Genomic DNA, 19,362 nt, shown 5'->3' with positions numbered 1-19,362 from the left:
TTTTGCTCAGAACACAACCATGTGTTTTACATGGCCTTTGTTTACAAAAAGGAAAATATAATTCTTTCTGGGGAAAAGGAACTAAAAGAAACAGCAGAAAAAGGAGATTTAGTGCTGCAGTGTTCAAGAATACTCAGATGGAAATCCAGCTCAAAAGCTGTACTGAATTTAGGGCACAGATTTACCAGTTGGCTCTGTTCTTGCATTGCACTTAAAACTTACTGCTGTACTTGTGCTGAATTGAATGGATTTGCTGTAGAGGTAAAAAGCAAGACTGACTCTCTTTTGAGTTTAATATGGGGTAATGGCTTCGCTGACCTCAGTAGAGTAATTCTTCATTTATACCACTATAAGCAAGAGCAAAGCCAGATTAGGAAGGTACCTCAAAGTGACAGTGTTCAGATGAGTATTTAATCCTTGTTAAATAAAGTATTTGGAATGAAATCTTATTCACTGCTCTTACCATTCTCTCTGTAAATGCACTGTGAACCAGCTTGTGGTACTTTGTTTTTTCTTTGCCTTTATAAAATTAGCAATGAGGACTCATCATCTCCAAAAGTTACTTTCCTCATGTGAGGCTTCTTCAGTGTAAATCAAATAACTTTAAATGCAGTATAACTTGGTACCAGAGAAGATACAAACAATAAGATAGCAGCATTGGCTGATAGATACACAGAGCTAAATTTTACCAGATCTGCTCCTCTGCCCAAGGCTGGCACAGAAGAGAAACAAAGCTTCCTCCTTTCCTGCACTTGATATTCAGAACCATTAGACACATCCTCAAGTGTCTTATTTATTCTTCTCCATTTGTGCTGGCCATGCCTTTCTAATAGGCCATTCTCCTCCACCCAAGAGAAGCAGGTAGGCTAGCAAATAGTGCTATACCCTGGCTTTTGGACGTTCTATGAGCATGGCATTTTCCCCTGGGCATGTTTTGTCTGGGCTGTTTTATGATGCAAAGGTCTTACTGGAAGAAAGAACTGGCCCTACCAGGTCTGGATGCCTTGCTGAGAGATGAATACTAGTTAGCATATATAATATCCAGTGCTGGTGGGGAAAGTAAGAAAGCAACCAATCATCACTTTTAACTTGTGCAACAAGCTGCACTCCTTTGTGTTTTTCTCCAAATCCACTGTTAACTATGATTCAGCATGTGCCATTTGTGCTTTATGGGACTAAGAGTCTAAGCCAGTTTACTGGTGAAAGGAACAACTTTCTCATTAAACATTAATGGCAATGTTTTTAATTAGTCCCAGGGTTCTGGTAGAAAGTTAAGTTCTTCCTTCAATAACCAGCAGTTACAGATGCAGTAAGTGTTAATAACCTAATAGGAAGCAAACTAGGCAGGCATACATTCCATCACCCAGAAAATGGATTTCATGTAGCTTTTTCATGGACTGTTCACACTTCGAAGCAAAAAAGTGGTTGATTTTTAATATGGAGAGTTGGGCTGTTCGCAACACCTAAAACTGCAGCCCCATCATGTTGTTTCCCATTTCTCTCAGACCTGATGTTTAACATGCTCCCTGCTATAAAATTTGAAGCTAAAAATGCCACCTTGTTTAGGCGTGGGGAGGGGAAGAAATCCCAATGGGAGCAGCAACCATTCCCATACTTCTAGCAACTGATCCCCGGGTGCCCAAAAAAAAGAAGAAACATAAGAAAACACGAGAAATTTAAATAGTTTTGTTACTGATACAAGCTTTTCATGCCACAAATGGACTTTCATAAAGAAGTATAAAGAAGAGTATGCATGGGGATTATGCTGGAATGGGAAAGGGCTATATGAGAGTGTGACACCAGAAAGGAGTTAGTGGGAGCAGCAATAGTACAAAGCCTGTACTACCAAATGCTGGCTCAAAGGCCAACGGGAGCAACCAGATGGTTTTCATCTCTATGCTAAAAAGGAGCAGCCAGTTACACTGCCCTTCCTTGCCTATTTCTCCAGCCACTGAGGTTTTAGCTGGGGGAAACAGAGCCCAGCAAATTGCAAGGAAAACCCAAGAATACCTTTTGAAAGGTTGCTGTATCTTAGGGATACAGTGACCTTAAAGGATATGTTAGGCATACTATATCCTGGATAGAGAGGCTTTTGAAAGGTTACTGTCTCTTCAGGGCTACAGTAACCTTTAGTGATAGTGTATATGGATAGAGAGTTTTCACTTTGGTAACATTGCTTTCTGATAGTTTTTTTGCCCTAGTGAAAAAAGTATACTGCCACTTTATTTATTTAAGTAACTGGCCAACTTAGGAGATGTCTTCTGCACTTTCCAGTTTAAGAAGTGAACTTAAGTTACACAAAGAAATCTTGAGCTTTTGTCATGGCCAAGAAACAAGACTGGTTTTGGCAGTGGGCAGGGCAGTTCCGGTGATCCATTACAGGTTTCAAGCCTCAGCACTGCTGTAACTGAGGGAGTTCTTGAAATGCAACCCAACATCAGCATAGTGTTAGGGTATACTAACAAGACCTCATTTACTGTAGTTTTAGTACAACAGGGAGAGATCTGGCAATGTGAGTGTCGGCGACGCAGCACTATGCTCTAGTGATTTTTCCTGTGGCTTGGTTTAAAACAGTTGATAACAGGCTGGGGACTATTACAATTTTGAACTCAATTATGCAATGGATGCAGGCTTCTGAGGCCTGACTTACCGTGTTCAGAATGAAGCTCAGTATCTATGGCTTGATTTTTGGGCAGCTGAGGAAGTCCTGTAAAGCACTCAGCATAACGACAGGCTTTTTGGTGCCACTCCTCCAAAACGGTGGTGCAAGATCAGTATCACTTGGTAGCCTCAAACCAGCTAAAAAGGCCTCCTGACAGCTCTTATCCAGACTCCACCTAGAACAAAAGGGAAAATGCAAAGGAGTGGATATGTAGCAGAGGCAGAGAAAGAATATTCAGACATTCCTAAGGATCCAACAGGGTGCCTCCACTCCCACTGCAAGAAAACATCTAGTACTGCCAGTGCTACTGCTTGTGATTGCCTTGTAACCAATTTACAGTAAAGCAAGAAGGTAGCACATGACACTCTGACATGTCAGTAGTCCCATCAGAAACATCAGGGATTTCCTGCAGCTTTGCCCATCCTTGTTGACAAAAACCTTATGAAAATAACCACACATTATTTTAATGAAACCATGCCTGTTGGCTCTCTGGACAGTGCTAGCAGTAGTTGTTAAGAAGTAACGGACCATATGTTTCAGTCCCACAACTAAATACAATTTCCATAATGGACATTCCTCCTGTACAGCTCTTCCTCTGTTGGTAATGATTAATAAATCCACAACAGCCCATGAGTTGGGAATTTCTGTTTACCAGTTTATCCAAGTTTTATGCACTAGCCCACCTGAAAAGGGATACACTCATGCTTTAATGGTAGTTTGCGTTTATCAGTCTTTGCACATGCAGCTCCCTATATGTACCAGGTGGAACAAAGTAGAGAAGCTAGTGTTTTTAAATATGAAACATTTCAGGCTGCAGACAAGACTTTTAAACTAGTAAGCTCTGTGAGAAGCAGAGTAGGAAAATCTGGGATCATCCAGATTAGGACCTCTTGGAGCCTCCAAGGCCAACAACTGAGAGCGCAGTTCCCTGCAGCCTCTCCCCTGTAGAGAACATCCAGAACCTCTTCAGTATCCAGCCACCTTCTTCCACAAACATCTAATATCTTCAACACCTCAAAGACCCTGTGCCTCTCTGTCAGGTCTGCTGTAACAGGGAAGGAGGATCCCAAACTGTTACACACAGGTGCAGACACACACACAACATGCATGCCGAGAACACTCATTTCCATAGGAAACCAGGCTGAAATAGGTGCAAGTCAGTCAATAGAAAGCCAGACAATTTTCAAGACAGCTGTTTACATACTTGTTAAACATTTGCAAAACTCTGGGAACAGGACTGCATGCTTGTGACAGAACCATGCACCACGGCATCCCAACAGCAGCCCCTTGAGCGCTCCCAGCACACAGGAGTTAATGTTACAGTATCCCCACGAACTGCTCCAACAGAGATGAGACTTCATCCATTGGTTGCTCAGCTTTAATTAATAGGACACTTTTCAATTACACTTCAATGACATCTTTTGAAAACAAGGTTTACACCTACTATATTTCTTCTGGACAAAACAGTCTGCTCAGCTGTATTCCCAGCCGTACGTTTTGTTTCTCCCAGCCTGCTGGCAGCCACAGCTACTTAGAAAGAGAGTAAGTTATGTCAACTGCTAGGATTTTCTACAGTACATATTACATCACCTTTCCTGAGAAACTTGTCTGAGCAGATCCCTTTTCTTGCTTTCTTCTTTCATAATGCCCTTCACACTCCTCTTTCAATATTTGTTGTTCTCTCTGTGGAAGCTCAGTTGCTGGCATTTTAAGGAAAGGTTACATAGCAAAAGGGTCACTAATGGAGCTTTTTTCTCCCTATCCCATGCTCTTACAGAGAAAAGGAGCATGTGGCACCTTTAGAGAAAGCATTCATTGCTGGTTTCAGGACAAGAAAAGGAATTTGGGGTATAAATTACCTTGGCCATTTTAATTCTAACAGTGAAGAACTAAGGATGAGGAAGAGCAAAAGACAAAACAAACCAAAGATGGCAAATTATGCTTTGGTGCAAGTAGAAAGCCAGATCCCTAAATTTTACCCTCAGCTCCGATACTTAGGTGACTGTGCCCCTGGCCAAATTGCTCTGTGCCTCTGCTTGCTTCTTCATGAGTCCCGGTCCTTATGAAATGACCTTGGAAGTCAACAGTCATATGTCTTTCAAAATGTCCTCTAGATAAAATGTACCAACTGAAGTTTGGTCCAGAGACAACTGAAGGTGGTGGGAGCCTGCCCAGTTCAGGTCCACAGACTTCAAAGTAGGCAATGTAAGAACAAAGTATGTTAAGTCTGGGGACAGGATTTGGAATAAGCTGGGAATGAAGCCTAGGAAAAAAAACCATAAACATTTCCAGCCTTAGGTATATAAACTTGGATGGTTTAATATACATGCTCACCAGTGTGAACATACACACACATGTGTGTGAGCTGGCACGTGAGATGGCTGCTTGCTGTTTGTTTATGAGGGCTCTCTCACAGTCCCTCACTGCAGCAAGGCAAGTAGTGCAGTAGTAGACTAATATGGTTCCTTGCAGGGCATCAGCTCAAAAGCATGGTAAGGATGCTTCTTTTGGCTAAAGCTAAATGGCTGAACATGAAGTTGGGGGTATCTTCTATTCGAATGCTTCTTCTAAACACAGTGGCTCCCACATGATCTTCTTGAATCGTTTGAGTCTTTCTATACAAACAGTGGAGAAGGAAATCTAATTCCCACTGTAGGAAAGGAAACACAGCTAAATGAACGCTGTTAGCAAGGGCAAGCATATTATCTCCGCCTGCCTGAGAGCCCACTGAGGTTGAACAAAATCTTTTCATTAGCTGCAGTAGAGTGTTTATTACACTCCATTTGAATGATCTGTTTAAGATTAAGCATTTCTTGAAAAACACAGTGCTTTTACTCCCAAAGCATTTTCCACTCCATGGTACTTGGTAATGCTTCCATTTAGCAAAATGCTGAACGATCTGATCTGTGTCATGTTTAACACAAAGTGTAACTGAAGCAGCCTGCAGTAGTGTTCTCCAGACCTCTGCTTTTTAAGGGATCTGTGAAAAATCAGCAGAATAAACAAAAGCAAGCTATTTTGAGCAGGCCTAAATTTAGTACAAATAGGTCCTCATCTTTGCTGGAAAACTTTTAAAGGAGCCAAGGAAACCAACCAAACAAAAGAATTCAAACCCACTGTGCTTCAGCATCAAAATCATCTAAAAATCAGCTCAATCCTTGTAGGATTCCCAGCAAACTGGGAAGATAACTAAAGCAAACGATAATGAAATAGCCAAACACTGGGTACCCCGTTAATGTATCAGCATGCTGTTGATAGTATATAAACAATGCTAAAAGAACAGGAAATTATTACAGTAGAAGGCACTACTTCATTTACTATTCAGCTGGGATTACTGCTTAGGAAGTCACTAATACACATTCATAATGAATACTAGAAGTGAGCACAGGCAGAAACTTGCCTGTTTGTTACCTAAATGAGGATGACTAGTGCTGAATGTTCCTCTTACTAATCTTTCTTAAAGCCTGAACTTCACTTCCAGAAAGGCGAGATTATTTGGGAGGTTCCGTTTTCACACTTAATTGCAGAATCAGAGACATGGAGCTCTTCCAGGAGCTCTTTGGGTTTTGGTTTCTTCTGAGCAGAAAGAACATGAAAGAGTAACAAAGCCCAAAGCACCTGCTCCAAACTTGTTTTGCCAACCTGCCAGTTGTGTGTTGGATTGGGAATTTCCTTCTCTTTTGTGGAGGGTAGAAAAGCAGCAGGGGGATCTAGCCCAAGGTATTATCTTTTCTTGTTCCAGTTGATGTGATGAGGAAGAAATTCTTCCCTGTGAGGGTGCTGAGGCGCTGGCACAGGGTGCCCAGAGAAGCTGTGGCTGCCCCATCCCTGGCAGTGTTCAAGGCCAGGTTGGACACAGGGGCTTGGAGCAACCTGCTCTAGTGGAAGGTGTCCCTGCCCGTGGCAGGGGTTGGAACTGGATGAGCTTTAAGGTTCCTTCCAACCCAAAACATTCCATGGTTCTATGATTGTGTCACTGGCCTCTTCCAGACCAGGAAAGGCTATGGTGTATGAGAAACACCACTAAGAGATCAGATTGGAAGGGGATATGGATGCAGTATGGGGTCCCTGGTGTGGCCAGACTCCTCCCATGGTACACTGCCCCTTTTGACAGAAACCACTCACAAGACTATGTGAGTACTTTCCCACTTCTCCTGTCTTAGGAGGCTCAGGTGAAGAGGCAGCTGCCTTGTGCCAACTGATTGGGAAATGTCAGACATGAGGTGTGTCTTCCAAAAGGTCTGAATCAGGATTGCAATGCCCAAGCCAGACGGCTAAGAAAGCAAGCAGTCTCAATCCAGACTACCCTTTTCCCTTCCTGAAATGCCAAAGTTGCTGCTTTTCCCACTTGCCTTTTCAGTTGCTAGGGATTTCTGTTAGAAAGGGATGACATGGTAACTTAGTTTCTAAAGCATCCAAAAACACTGCAGTGATAGATTCAGACAATGGTGTTGAGGAGCACTTGGTGTCACATACAGAAGCCCTGCACAGGATGGGCTGCTATCACAGGTAAAACCAACTGGGTTAGTAACAGACTGGAAGCTGTAGCTTCTACAGAGAAAAGGCAGACTCGGGACAAACAAAGGGACATGAAATAGGAAAGGAACTTCTGACTATACTTCGCCCCCCCCTTCCGCTTTTACCCCTTCTTTCTCCACTCCATCCCTTGTCCTCCTGCCCTTTTGCTAAATCAAAAATGGCACTGGTGGTGTTACACCTACAGATCACTTGTCAAAGATTTGTCTCCTCCCTCTCTGCATGAGCTAATCCTTCCCAGCAAGCTTTAGGGGGTGATGAGTCAGTGGCACAAAGAACTGACAGATTAGATGTGGTATTTATTTTCTTCTGCCTTTTTTTGAAGCATGGCAGTCTCCTCCATCCCCAAGCATAGAGGAAGGGGTAATCAAACATACTGCAGCTGGGAGCTCGAAGGATAATGTCCACAAACCCTGCAGCTTCCAGTAAAAGCCTTGTATTTTTTGTGTTCTTTTTTGGTAGCAGGCATTGCTGGGTGTTTACTCAGCGACACAATGTGTTAAAAGTTGCAACATTCATCTTTAAACATTAATTACCAAGGCATGAATGCTTCAAAAATCCACTGCCTGAGGCCAGGGCCTAGGAAGTGGAAAATGTAATTTCAGAAACAGATGAGAACAAATGCTGAGCCTTTTAATTGCAGGTTAGTACAAATGACTAACAGTAAAGCAAAAATCGCTTGGCTGTATTTGTTGTTCTGAATGTCGAATTCAAAACTTAGCAGTGATTTGCCTGGGGTTTGTTTTCTATTCCCCCTGCTTTTCTTTTTGTGAAAGTCAGAGAAGCTGGTGAATTACAGAGAGGTGCAAGAAGTACATTTCTGAAAATGCAGTTAAAATCATGTACTAGATTGGAAGAGAGAAAGTAAGAAAAGGCTAAATGATGCATGCAAAGTCAGGCAATAGATGCGATAGTTGTTGGACAGTTACTGTGCCCATTTGGAGTTTCATTTTGGGATGAAGGCTGCAATGATTCTCAGTATCTATCGCCATCTCCCTCAGTTCTCCTGAAATCTACCTGGAATTACCAACAATATAACAATGATTGGACCTGCTCACCACCTGTGGCAACTAAATGCTACTGTGACTCAACACGGGCGTACTGGGTGTCCCAGCCTGAAGCCAATGGAGCCATTCCACTAGCAATGGCATCTTCATCTCCACCCTTCTGGCCTTGCTGTTGGCAGATTGGGGACAGCCCTGTGTGAGCACCTTTGCAGGGCATCAGAGGCACTTGTTTTCTCACAAGGGTAAAGAACTTGTTCCTTCTATTCCCCCCATCACGCCTCAGTGGTGGCCATGCCTGGAAGCACACACTGATGGGAGATGTAATTCATGGTCTGGTAGGCCTGAGGCTGGTTTCTAGTGTGATAGTCCTAAAGCTGCAGTTATACACTGAAGCCCAAGGGTCAAAGAGACTCCAAATTGTGACACTCATCTTTTCTAATGCTGACGTTCACCTGGAACCTTTAGCTCAGCTTCTGGGTGTGCTCAGAAGCACTTCTGACCTCATAGCACTAAACAGCTTGGTGCCTGCCTCCCCAGGATTGAGAAATGGCATGCCACTTCACTACCAGAAGGGCCTGATCCACTAGGTGTATCCAAAACCTGCCTAACCCATCATGTTTCATCCAGAAGAGCAGAGAGAAGACAAGAAGATGGTGGTGATGACAGTAATCGTGTCCCATCTCCTTTCCCCACTTGCTTCTAACAGTTCTGTACTGAAAGCTTTTTCCCTGTGACCTGTGAGATCTGGTTTCAACATGCTCTGAGGATATTTTCTTGCTGAGTCAGTCTGCACCCTTCTGTTAAATGGGGAATAAAAGACCTTCTTTACCTCATGGCCATTTTCACCAGGCCTTGCCCACAGGCCAATTTTTGCAGGACAACTCATGGTCACACTGTTGAGTTTGCTCCCTTTTGAGTGGGCTGCTGCAGCCATGCTGCACAGTGTTCTGCTCTTGTCTCCTCTGGTGACCCTGCAGCTAACAGTCGTTATCTTCAGTTCAAAGCATGGAGAACACTACCAGGTGTATGCTGCGGGCAGCAGAGCAGTGCTGCTTCAGGAGTACTAAAATGCCAGGAAAAAATACTGTGTGCTCTAGGAAAAGGATGGCTGAGGGCATAAATTATGCTATCACCTAACCTGGAATAACGCTCAAGCACTGTCCTTGTTGAAGAAAATACATTTGGCGCCTTCCATGTCTATCCTGTCTGTCTGGAGCAAATCCTGGAGTGAACTACACAGCTGGTGACACTCAGGTTTGCCCTTGGGGATATCAACAGATTTGTTCCAGAAGAGAGCTCAGACACTGATGGAGGTCTGACATACTGACCATGGGGAGTATGAGAGACCAGGAAACCCATCCCTGGAGCAAACCAGGAGTGCACTAAGCTACTAGTACAGACACAGCGTTTTTAAGCAATAGATGTTCTACTTTGATGGGGCCCATGAAGTTCAGGAGAGGTGTCTCTGCTGAGCTCACCTCTACTCAAAGCACCAAGCAGAACACCAAACCCAAGCGAAACACAGTGCTGTCCAGCAGCCCTCAGTTGGTGTGGTCAAATAAGTAATGACTACATTCATTTTCTCATTATTCCTTTCTCTCGCGCTTATAAATAACCCAGGTGGGTGCTGCATCTGTAGGGTGCTGCCTGGAATCCAGTGACCAGTTTCAGTTCTGTTTTATCACAGGTACCACCGGGAGACTGAGACACGTCTCCTGTGCCTCTGCCCTCTTGAATGTCACTGCTGCTCTACGGAAGCCCAGCTGCCACTATGCTTCCCTGCCTGCCTCTAAGATGATTGTCAGGCACAGAAAATATTAATTAAATTTTAATTAATAAATTGAATAGTGTGGGGTTAATTACAGCTATTTACAGGGAGTGTATGGGATTTGGAGGGCCTACCTTCTGGTGTTTCTGCACAAAGTGTTGCCTCTTCCTCTAAGCTCTAATTAGCCGGCTTTTTGTTTTTAATAGCCAGTCTCCAAATGATTGCTCAGTAGCTCCCATTTTGTTCCTCATCAGCAGTTCTCCAGCACAGCTGCTACAGAAGAGAAGCAGCCCTGCAGTTTGCCTTGCAGGGAGCAGGTGATAAAGAAGCTATCAGGAGTAGTGTAAACCAACAACATAGAAAGAAAGGAAAAAACTGAGAGGCTCAGCCCCTAAATCGTCTAGTAAGGGGACTGTATAAGAAACAAACGACATAGGCAGAAGGAAAAGCAACATCTGAGGCTGTTGCAAGGTCAAAATCTTTCTCTCTGTATGTAGCCCTCTCGTCCAGCTGCATGTTCTGCTTTCCTGCCTATGTGTAGTGCCAAGAGTCATCAACAGCAGATAAGCACCTGGGAAAAAGCAGGCTGTTCCAACACAGTCAGCTGCACAACTTAGAATAATTTCTCCTCTACTTCTTATTTTCAACCTACATGCTTCCTTCTTTAAAATCTTTTTAAAATCTAGATGGATTTAAGTAGCTATATTTTAAAACCAGTCACTTTTAGCTGCTCAGTGGATAGCTCTAAAGAACAAGGGTCCTTTCAGGACACTGTTAAACTAAAGGGACACAGTAAACACGCTCTGCCCAGTTTATTCCAGCTTTTCAATTTCATGCTGCTAGATGCAAACTAGCAGTGCCTAAGAACCAGCACAGAGGAGAGTTTTGGGAGTTTGGGGGCTATTTTGGATGTTGTCTTGTTGGTTTTGTTTTTGCAGAAGCGATCAGCAGGCTTTCTCTTGAGTGTCTCCTCCGGCTTGCTACTGCTCAGGACTGAAGTGCTGCCACAGAGGGAGCAGAGGGCAGTGGCTAGAGGATGAGAACTGGCAGCAGTGCCACAGCCAGCAGCTGGCCTGGTGCCTGCCTTCTCCTTCCTCCTGCAGCAGCTGGCTCTATACAGCAGGTACAGGAGCCTGGGTTTGGCTCCTGCTGAGAGGAGATGGGGTGAAGAAAAGAGGGGAAAAAAGGATTATTTTTTCTTTGTAACCAAAAGCAATAATACTAGTCATGGAAAATGGGGACAGACTGGCCAACATAGAAAGCAGGATATCCCCAAAACCCAGCATTGATCCCTGTGGTTTCTGAGGTTGGGAAAACCATTGTCTAAATTAAGAAAGCTATCTTCCATCCTAGGAAAGGAAATGTAAAAGCCAGAACTGCTGTTGCATAAAAGCTTGCTTGAAAATGTGACCCACTCTCCTTTGCAGCAAAACAGTTTCACTGCCCAGGGGCACTGAGCTGAGGGCTCTCCAGCACCAAGGTGTCTCCTCACCCCACACTGAAAGCCTCAGATCACAGGGCCAAAACTCTGCTCCACATCTACCTTTCACAGCCACTGAGATTCCACCAGAACAGAGAAGATCTTGTCTTTATTTAGAGTTGTGTCACCAGAAATGCTCACCAGTGCTTGTGATAACTCAGCTGCTTGCACCAGCAGTAAATGTACATCTAACAGCAGCAGTGCTCACACTGCAATAGCAGCTGCTGCAAGACATCCTTTAAAAAAACCCCAAACCCTGAATGGAGTGCTCAGATGGGCTTTTCTCCCCTTCAACAGCAAAACTAATTTTGTAATGAAGAGGTAAAGATCCCACTGCTTAAAGCTTCTGCTCCTCCCCTGGCCCAGTTGCTTATTCAAGTCGCAGATGCAGTCACTCATCTGATTACTGGTGTATCCCCATGCCGGTCACCCAGGTGCTGCAGCCAGGCAAGGCGAGCACAGGCTTGGCTGCAGGTTTAAAGGGCTGAGAGCCTTTAAGAAGGCTGAGAGTCCAGATTATCGAGGCAGCTTCCAGCCGGGGCGGCGGTGCCCGCCTGGCTGGGGCCGGGGCGGGTGGGCAGGGAGAGAACTGCCGGCAGGCTCGGGCTGCCGGTGCCACCTTCTGGACACAAGCGTCATTCACTTTCCTCTGCGATGGAAGAACACAGCGTCTTCATTTCGCTCCCCAGTCCTGCATTTTGTTTTTTCTCCCCTCTTTTTAATGCACCATCATGTCGCACATCACTGAGGGGGAGCAGCCCCAGCAGGACCCAAGACGGCTGTGCAGCACATCCCACCTTCTGTGGAAAGGTACGTGCTGCAGGCTCAGGAAAATGCTCCCTCCCTTTAACACTTCCTCTTTGCCAAGCACCTCTGGGAAACATGGGAGAGGTAGAGGCAAGACAGTGGCGCTTATCTTAAGGGATGTGTGCATTTCAGGACAGGGAGGAAGAGCAGGGACATGCAAGGGCACCCTGGTTAACATGAGTGGCACCATTCCAAGGCTCACAGAGTATCAGTTTCAGCAAGGCCTAGCCTGTGAAGAGGGGTCTGACTGGTCTTGCTGTCCAATTGGCTTTAAAGGCCATATGTGAACACAGACATCATGAAGTCTTGCCATTTATGTCAACGGCAGTTGTGTTCTTAAACGGAATTGTCCTCCTTAACATCCAAACCACAAACTGTTGAGCGTGGTTACACCACAGGCATTACCAACAGCAAAGCTAAGGTTAGAGAGGCCACTTCATTCTGAAAGAATCCAAAATTATATCTCCTGAGGACAGCAGCTGCAGTTCTAGCTATTTCTTATAGCTCCAGAGTTGGACCCAACCACTGTTTTCCAAGTGGCAAACAGGATGCATACACCCAGCACAGCCTCAAAACCAGCTCGGAGGGTAAGCTTGGGAACAACTTTTAGTGCAGAGAAGATGTCTCCAAGGAATGGTTTAAAGAGCACAACTAGGAACTGCAGACCAGGAAAAGCTGTGACGTTGGAAACAAATATCTGAATTGGTAAAAAGCAGAGCAGCCGAAAGGTAGAGCTATGGGGACAATACAGGAGGCAGGCTGCAATGCAAAGTTGCAGGCTGCAGAGCACAGTGCTGCAGGGCTCCTCACTGAAGTCATGTTCTTCTGCCCCGAGCTTAAGAAATGTGGAGTTTGGAGATGTCAAATGCTTGCTGCAGCTACAAGGATGCAGCACCTAATGAAATATCTTTTCATTACATGTATTTTAAATCTGTCAAGCCTTCCTTTAATACACACATAGCTTAATGATAAATACCAGCCATGTGGTGATTAAAGCTGTGCTGGGGCTTTGACACTGCTGTGTTGCTATTATGCAATTCAGCTGCAGATGCTGACCCACCTAGGCTGTCAGTTTTTACAGTTGGACTCCATTAGAGTTTAGTTGCTGCATGGCTGGCCCAAATACGTGTACTGTTACTGCTTGTTTGTGCAGTGGCTTCACTGCATTTCTTTCAATTAGATTTATTAAAAATAGCAATAGGCTCTCTTCCACAAAGGTGTAATCAGAGTAACTGATGATAACGGCAGTTTACACATGTCAAAGCATCTAATTCCTACTGCTGTTAAGTCTCAGTTCCCATAGCTCTCCAGGAAGGACACAGACTATTCCTGTCTGCACCAAGTTTCAACAGGATCTGGGATTCTGAGCCCTGCAGAAAGCGATTCATAGCTGTGCTTCTCTCTAGCACTGGTACTTGACAGTGTTGTGTACTTTATAACAAAAGGCGTCAGTGAAGTACTTTTACTTTTTGGCTAGTACACTGAGCAAGATCTCTACTTAGAAATTCTATGATTTCCGGTCTGTATTGATTTTAAGAGCATCTTTAGCATGCAAGCAGCTGTTTAATGCATTTTGACCCCAAAGAGGGGCATTTGCATTAGTATTCCCACTAGAACGTTTGTCCTTTCGTGTCCATGCATTAAAGTCCTGTTTAAAATCTGTCCATGTCCCTCATGCCTCTGGGGAGCTCTCCCTGAATATTCAATGGTAGTCCACGGTCTGTAACAAAGGAGGGAAGGGGAAAAAAGAGACAGAGAACAGTGTTTATGCCTAAAGTTCAATAGCTTTTTAACGTGAAAAACATACACACACACAAAAGCACCTCAAGTACAGAGCCTGGTATTTCCACAGCAAAGATCTGTATGCAGTTTTTCAAGTTAACTAATTTACAGTACGGGCATAAGGCATCTGAGCTCCAGATGCACTCATTCAGGCAGCCAGGGCCATAAATAAAATAGAAAAGAATGCTCTGACTCTTAACATGGGTTTTACAGAGATGTGTTGAAGCTCTAGCAGATGGGTTTTGCTGTCTCAGCTTTTACCTGTGTGACAAAGCAAATGCATAAAGCTGCTTACTGCCTCCTTCGATTTTAAAACCTTTGCTTTTGCTCCCATATGCTCCCGTGAAGATATGGCTAATTTAAACAATGAGCAAAATCCTACCCCCCAGGGAAGCTGATGGCAAAACTCCCACTGGCTCCAGCAGGCTTGGGGTGTTGCACAACATAAATGCAATTGGCTGAACTTGTCTAACAGCAAAACCAATACTGTAATCAAATTTGTATTCTTTCATCTACAAATCTGCCCCCCTAACACCGACCCTGGTGCTGCTGTCTCTTGTGGAAGAGCAAAACCAGCGACAAAGCTGCTGCCATTGAAACTGGGCTTGCTGCAGCCTCAGCCCATGCTGGCAAGCAGCTCTCTTGCACGGAGGGGTGAGAAATCCTCTCCTTAATGTATCAAAACATCCTGTCAGACCATTAACTTTCTTTTGCTCTGCCTACGTGCTGTTCTAACAAAGCAGAAAACTGGAATCATGCATTTGAAAGACAGATAGCAAAAACTTTGTATTTTCAAAGAAGTTTACCCGTTATTAGTTTTTTCCCTCACACAGAGATTTCAACATCATCATCCAGTCTAGCTTTTATAAACATCTCAGTATTCTTATTGAAGCCAGTGTGCTGTTTGGGCAGATGGCACAGAAATTTTACAGTCCATTTCATCCCTGATGCCTGCAGTTAATGCACGTTGTTAATAATGGGATACACACACACAGATACATGCACATACATGCATATACAGACACGTTAAGAGAAGAAAACACACCTGACACTTCTGATATGGGAATTAAATTAGTGAAGGTAAATTCCTGAGCTCAGCACGTACTAGAAGTACATCCTCAAAACTGTATATGGCTGACTTTAGGAAAAATTGTGCACTGTGAACAACTAAGCAATGCTTCCGAGTTTAGTATTTCTGGAAAATCAGTTTCTTTGTGTCTCTCTTGATCCTTACCAAAATACATCTGCTCACCTATACCACTTAGTTTTAAACTATAACCATTCGGGTGCCCATATTCAGTTTGGTTACTGTGGATGCTCACTATTCACCACACTTCACTGTGATGTGCCCCTGCAGGTCTTAGATTATCTTGCCAGAAATTCATGCAATGATTTAAAGGTATGTTTGACTCATTCCACTTCATAACCAGGCAATACTTTTTTCCTGGAATCAAACCAGAAAATCCCAGTGCTAAGGATAGAAAGATGACAGGGAGAGGAACCCCCAGCCTGGGATTCCCTAAGACCAGAGCCTGCATCAAGAGGAAGCAACAGGGGCAACTCCAGGGATGGGAAGTAGAACAGGCAGTAGAGGGAACAGGCACCAAGGCAGTTGTCAAACTAATGCATGGTTTACCCATGGTTGGGTATGTCCTTCCAGAGCCCTCCTTAAGAGACAACACTTGACTCAAGCAGCTCTTGCAACCTGGGCTCTGCTCGTCTTTTCCAGTGCCTTGGCTCAGTAAGTCCCACCTTACAGCCCCCAACCCTGACTGTTCTTGGGGGCTCCCCCACCGTGATGCACCCCAGCTTCTAGTCAAAGCACTGCTTTGTAACAGAGCTTAGGGAAAGATGGAGGAGGAAGAAGAGAATAAATATATTGGAAGACTGATGACTCAGACTAACTAGAGAATGTGCTTAGAGCAAGTTTGTTCCATCAATGGCAGCACTCTGCTGTTTGCTTTACCCCTTCTAGACTGGGTCATCCCAATTCTTTTATTCCATTTAATGGTGACATAACTAAGTGGCCAGGAGGAAGCTGCCTCACCTATCATAAAAGCACAGTATGTAGTAATCATAGAAGGCTACTGTTCAAGACAAAGCCATGAACTCCACTTTTAAGAATGTGCTGGGCTGTAATTCTGAAGAATGCATTTATTAGCAAGCTCCTGGGTTTATAAGCTGCAAATCAAGACACAGCTGCCTTCAGCACTCGGCTGGCTTTATGAATCATGAGCCCTGCGGTGCACTGCCATGAGACTTTGCTTTAAAAATACAATTGTTTGTTCAACAGCAGAACACTCCTCTTTCCACAACTGCTGCTTAGTCTCCAACCAGAATGAAACAGCAGCTCTGGAATTACATGCACTTAAATGTCCAGTTAGTATCTACCAGATTCAGTATAAAAGCATCATGGTGAGTTTCTAGGTCTGACATCTGCTTGATTAAGCAACACTTTCAATATCTGGTTACTTTGCAAAAGTAGGCAGCTAAGTAGAACAGGTCTAGTACTGAGTCAATCATTTGATTTTTTTTTGGGGGGGGGGGGAGAGAGTGGTGGTGCTAGAGGTTTCCCAGATATCCCTTATTTCAAAGCAGGAAAAAAACAACAATGGCCAGCTCTGTACCAAACCACAGGTCAATAGATTTCAATGGTCCAAGGTTAAAATTGGCCGCCAGCTAGCTGCACAGGCTTATCCCACAGGTATTAAACAGGAAACTTTTAAAGCGTAAAAATAGTTACAGTTATGTGACTTATTCCTGTAGAAGGATTTTTATCATGTACACGAAGACTACAAGCTTTCCTCCTTAGAAATGTTTGTGTTTGACACTTCCTCTGCAGCACAGCAAGTCTGTGTTTTTCTCTTTCACGCAGGCTGTGGGTTGAATTTTGTTTTGCTATTTTGTCCTTTTTTCTTTCACAAATCAAGCTGTCAGCAGCATGGGAAGTAAATCTGTAACTGGGACACGTAAGAACCCTTTTCTGAGCCTGCATCGCTGCCCCCAGTAAAGTCACCCTTGGAAACAAGAGCACTTGAGAATATCTTAGCACACTGTGAAAGGCTTTTCGCTACGGTTGTTTTAGCTGAAAAGGGACAACATAATTCAAGTAAAAAACTGCAGAGATTAGAGATGCTAAAAGTATGTGGTCTCTGCTGAGCTTCCTGCTACTGCAAGCCACAGCCTCTAAGGAGCACTGTATTTGAATATCCGCTTTGTTGGCAACAACGCTTTTGGGCTGGGAGATAAACCTAGTTTTCTTGGACTGATATGAAAGCTACACAATAATATATGCTCCTCTCCTGCTACCACAACCACTCCCAAAGCTAAGGAAGTCCAGCCCGATACCAAAGGGCCATGCTGAACACAGCTGGTTGCTCTATGAGTTGCTTTAGTCTGCTATTAACATTGTCCTCTGCTCCTTACTCACTGCCCTGTATCACAGCTAATAGCTGTATTGTCCACATGTCCAGCCTCCTCCATCCCCAGCAGATCCATCTGTCCTCAGATGCTATATCTAGCCACTACCTCCCAGGCAGCCCAGTTTACCTAAGCTCGATCTCCTCCTGGGCCCTGGAGCCTATCTCCAGTGTCAGATGCACTGTGCTCAACCAGCCCAACCATGTCATTAGCAGTGCAGCTGCAGAGCCACCAAACTGCCAGTACGCATGTGGCAGACCACTTCTTGGCATCTATTAATCATATATTGCATAAGAAACAGTCCCTTAACACAGGCTAGTCATTCCACTCCCAAAACATGGAAAGGACATAAAAGCTTTTGGCCATGCAGAAAAGGAACAAAATGAGTGGTAATTAACTCTCATGACTACAAAGGCTAACAACTTCAGCATTGGCAAAGGGGATCAGAGGCAGCTGAGCTGAGAAAGAACTGTAGCAGAACAAGTATTTGCCTGGGAGCAAACACTGCCAGAGTGCTTATTTTAGAATGAATAGTCATGTTAGTTAACTAGAGCTAACTATTGAACAAATAGCTCACGTTACAGCATACCGAGGTACACCAGATGCAGCCTTTGATCTACTGACTGACAGACCTATTGCAGTGGTTTTTTTGTTATTTTTCAGAAATTGAAAAAAAAAAAAAAAGAAGAAATTATCCTTCCTAGCTGGTTCTGGGGTTTGGTAGAGTCTTCTCACAGCTTAAGCAGAACAAAACTTGTTTGAAAAAGGAACCTAAACCAGACTGACTTACTAAAGCATGAGTTATTAACATTCGGCGTGAGCATGTGCTTTGCAATGAAGAAAGGAGCTACTAAATGAAATGTTTTCCTGTAAATCCACAGGTGTGACTGTTAACCCCTTACTTGTACCTCCACCAGGACAGGCAAGCTTTGGTGCACTACATGCCCTTGTCATTTCTCACCACTGAACACTATTGCAGCCTCTCAGCATCAGGATTTGGCCTGCTGTTGAGTGGCATACTATGTAGCCCGCCACACCCTATGTGCCACTTACTTAAAATACCAGTGTGCACAATGAATATGATTCCCATGGTTTTCAAGAAGTAGGCGAAGAAAGCTTGGGGGTTTTGGGAATGTTTTTTTAAGGCAGCCAAAATTAATCCTGAGAATTACAAGTAAAATGTGTTCTGATGATCACCAAATGCATCTCATCTGGAAACACACATGAAAAGTTTCTTTTCTACATGAACTGCTTTACACCGGTCATAAATTGAAGGGATTTGACAGGGATTAAAGATTCACTTGTCAGCTGCTCTGTCCTTTAATAAGCTTCTTAACATCTATACTGACAGAAGCAGCATGTCCCCAATTTAGCAAACCAGGCTGTCTCTGTCCAGGTTTCACTACAGCTCTGGAGGCCTCGAAAAAGTATTAAATGCAATGAGTCTTCTGCCCCCTTTAGGGAAATAATCTACTAAATAAGATTTTCTTCAGACCCAGCTTTTGTGGAATGGACAATCAAAGTACTAACTTAATTTCTAGGAGCTCCACAAAGTGCGTGTGGCTCTTCATGCTCTATTCAGGAGAAATTCACATACCAAAAACCTGTGTTGTGCTCTGCTATGTCTTGTTCTTGTACCTCCTGCCTTAGTTCAGGTCCACAGCAAGCTGCATCCTCCAGGCTTATTCAGCTCAGTAAGGATGGCCTTGCTTGTAAAGCACTTGAGAGCAGCTAGGGGTTCTCTGCCACAGGCAACGCAGCCACTGACCGTCTAACCCAGCCGAGACATCTTAATCCCTGTTTTGCACTCTCACCTGTAACATGGAGATTAAAAACATTCTTTCATCTTTCCAGCTAAGTATCTTTCTACTTTTTAAATGGTATGCTCCTCAGAACAGAA

General features: G+C 44.0%; 2 protein-coding genes across 4 annotated transcripts in view; one reads left to right on the top strand and one right to left on the bottom strand.

The window, feature by feature from the left end:
* LOC115605471 (cytochrome c oxidase assembly factor 1 homolog) overlaps positions 1 to 19,362 on the bottom strand; it is a 52,244-nt gene that overhangs the window by 21,713 nt on the left and 11,169 nt on the right. For all 3 annotated transcript variants that reach the window (XM_030479908.1, XM_030479886.1, XM_030479897.1), the window contains exon 3: positions 2,651 to 2,837. The gene's annotated coding sequence lies outside the window, so the exon portion shown is untranslated. The remainder of the gene's footprint in view (positions 1 to 2,650; positions 2,838 to 19,362) is intronic.
* BLVRA (biliverdin reductase A) overlaps positions 12,093 to 19,362 on the top strand; it is a 54,211-nt gene continuing 46,941 nt past the window's right edge. Inside the window, exon 1 of the mRNA XM_030479834.1 lies at positions 12,093 to 12,263. Within this exon, the coding sequence (XP_030335694.1) occupies positions 12,108 to 12,263 (156 nt within the window). The 5' untranslated portion in view covers positions 12,093 to 12,107. The remainder of the gene's footprint in view (positions 12,264 to 19,362) is intronic.

Source organism: Strigops habroptila, chromosome 1 (genome assembly GCF_004027225.2).
Source record: "Strigops habroptila isolate Jane chromosome 1, bStrHab1.2.pri, whole genome shotgun sequence".
Classification (NCBI taxonomy): Eukaryota; Metazoa; Chordata; class Aves; order Psittaciformes; family Psittacidae; genus Strigops; species Strigops habroptila.
Note: the sequence above shows the minus strand (reverse complement) of the source record. Positions and strands in the feature narration are given on the sequence as shown.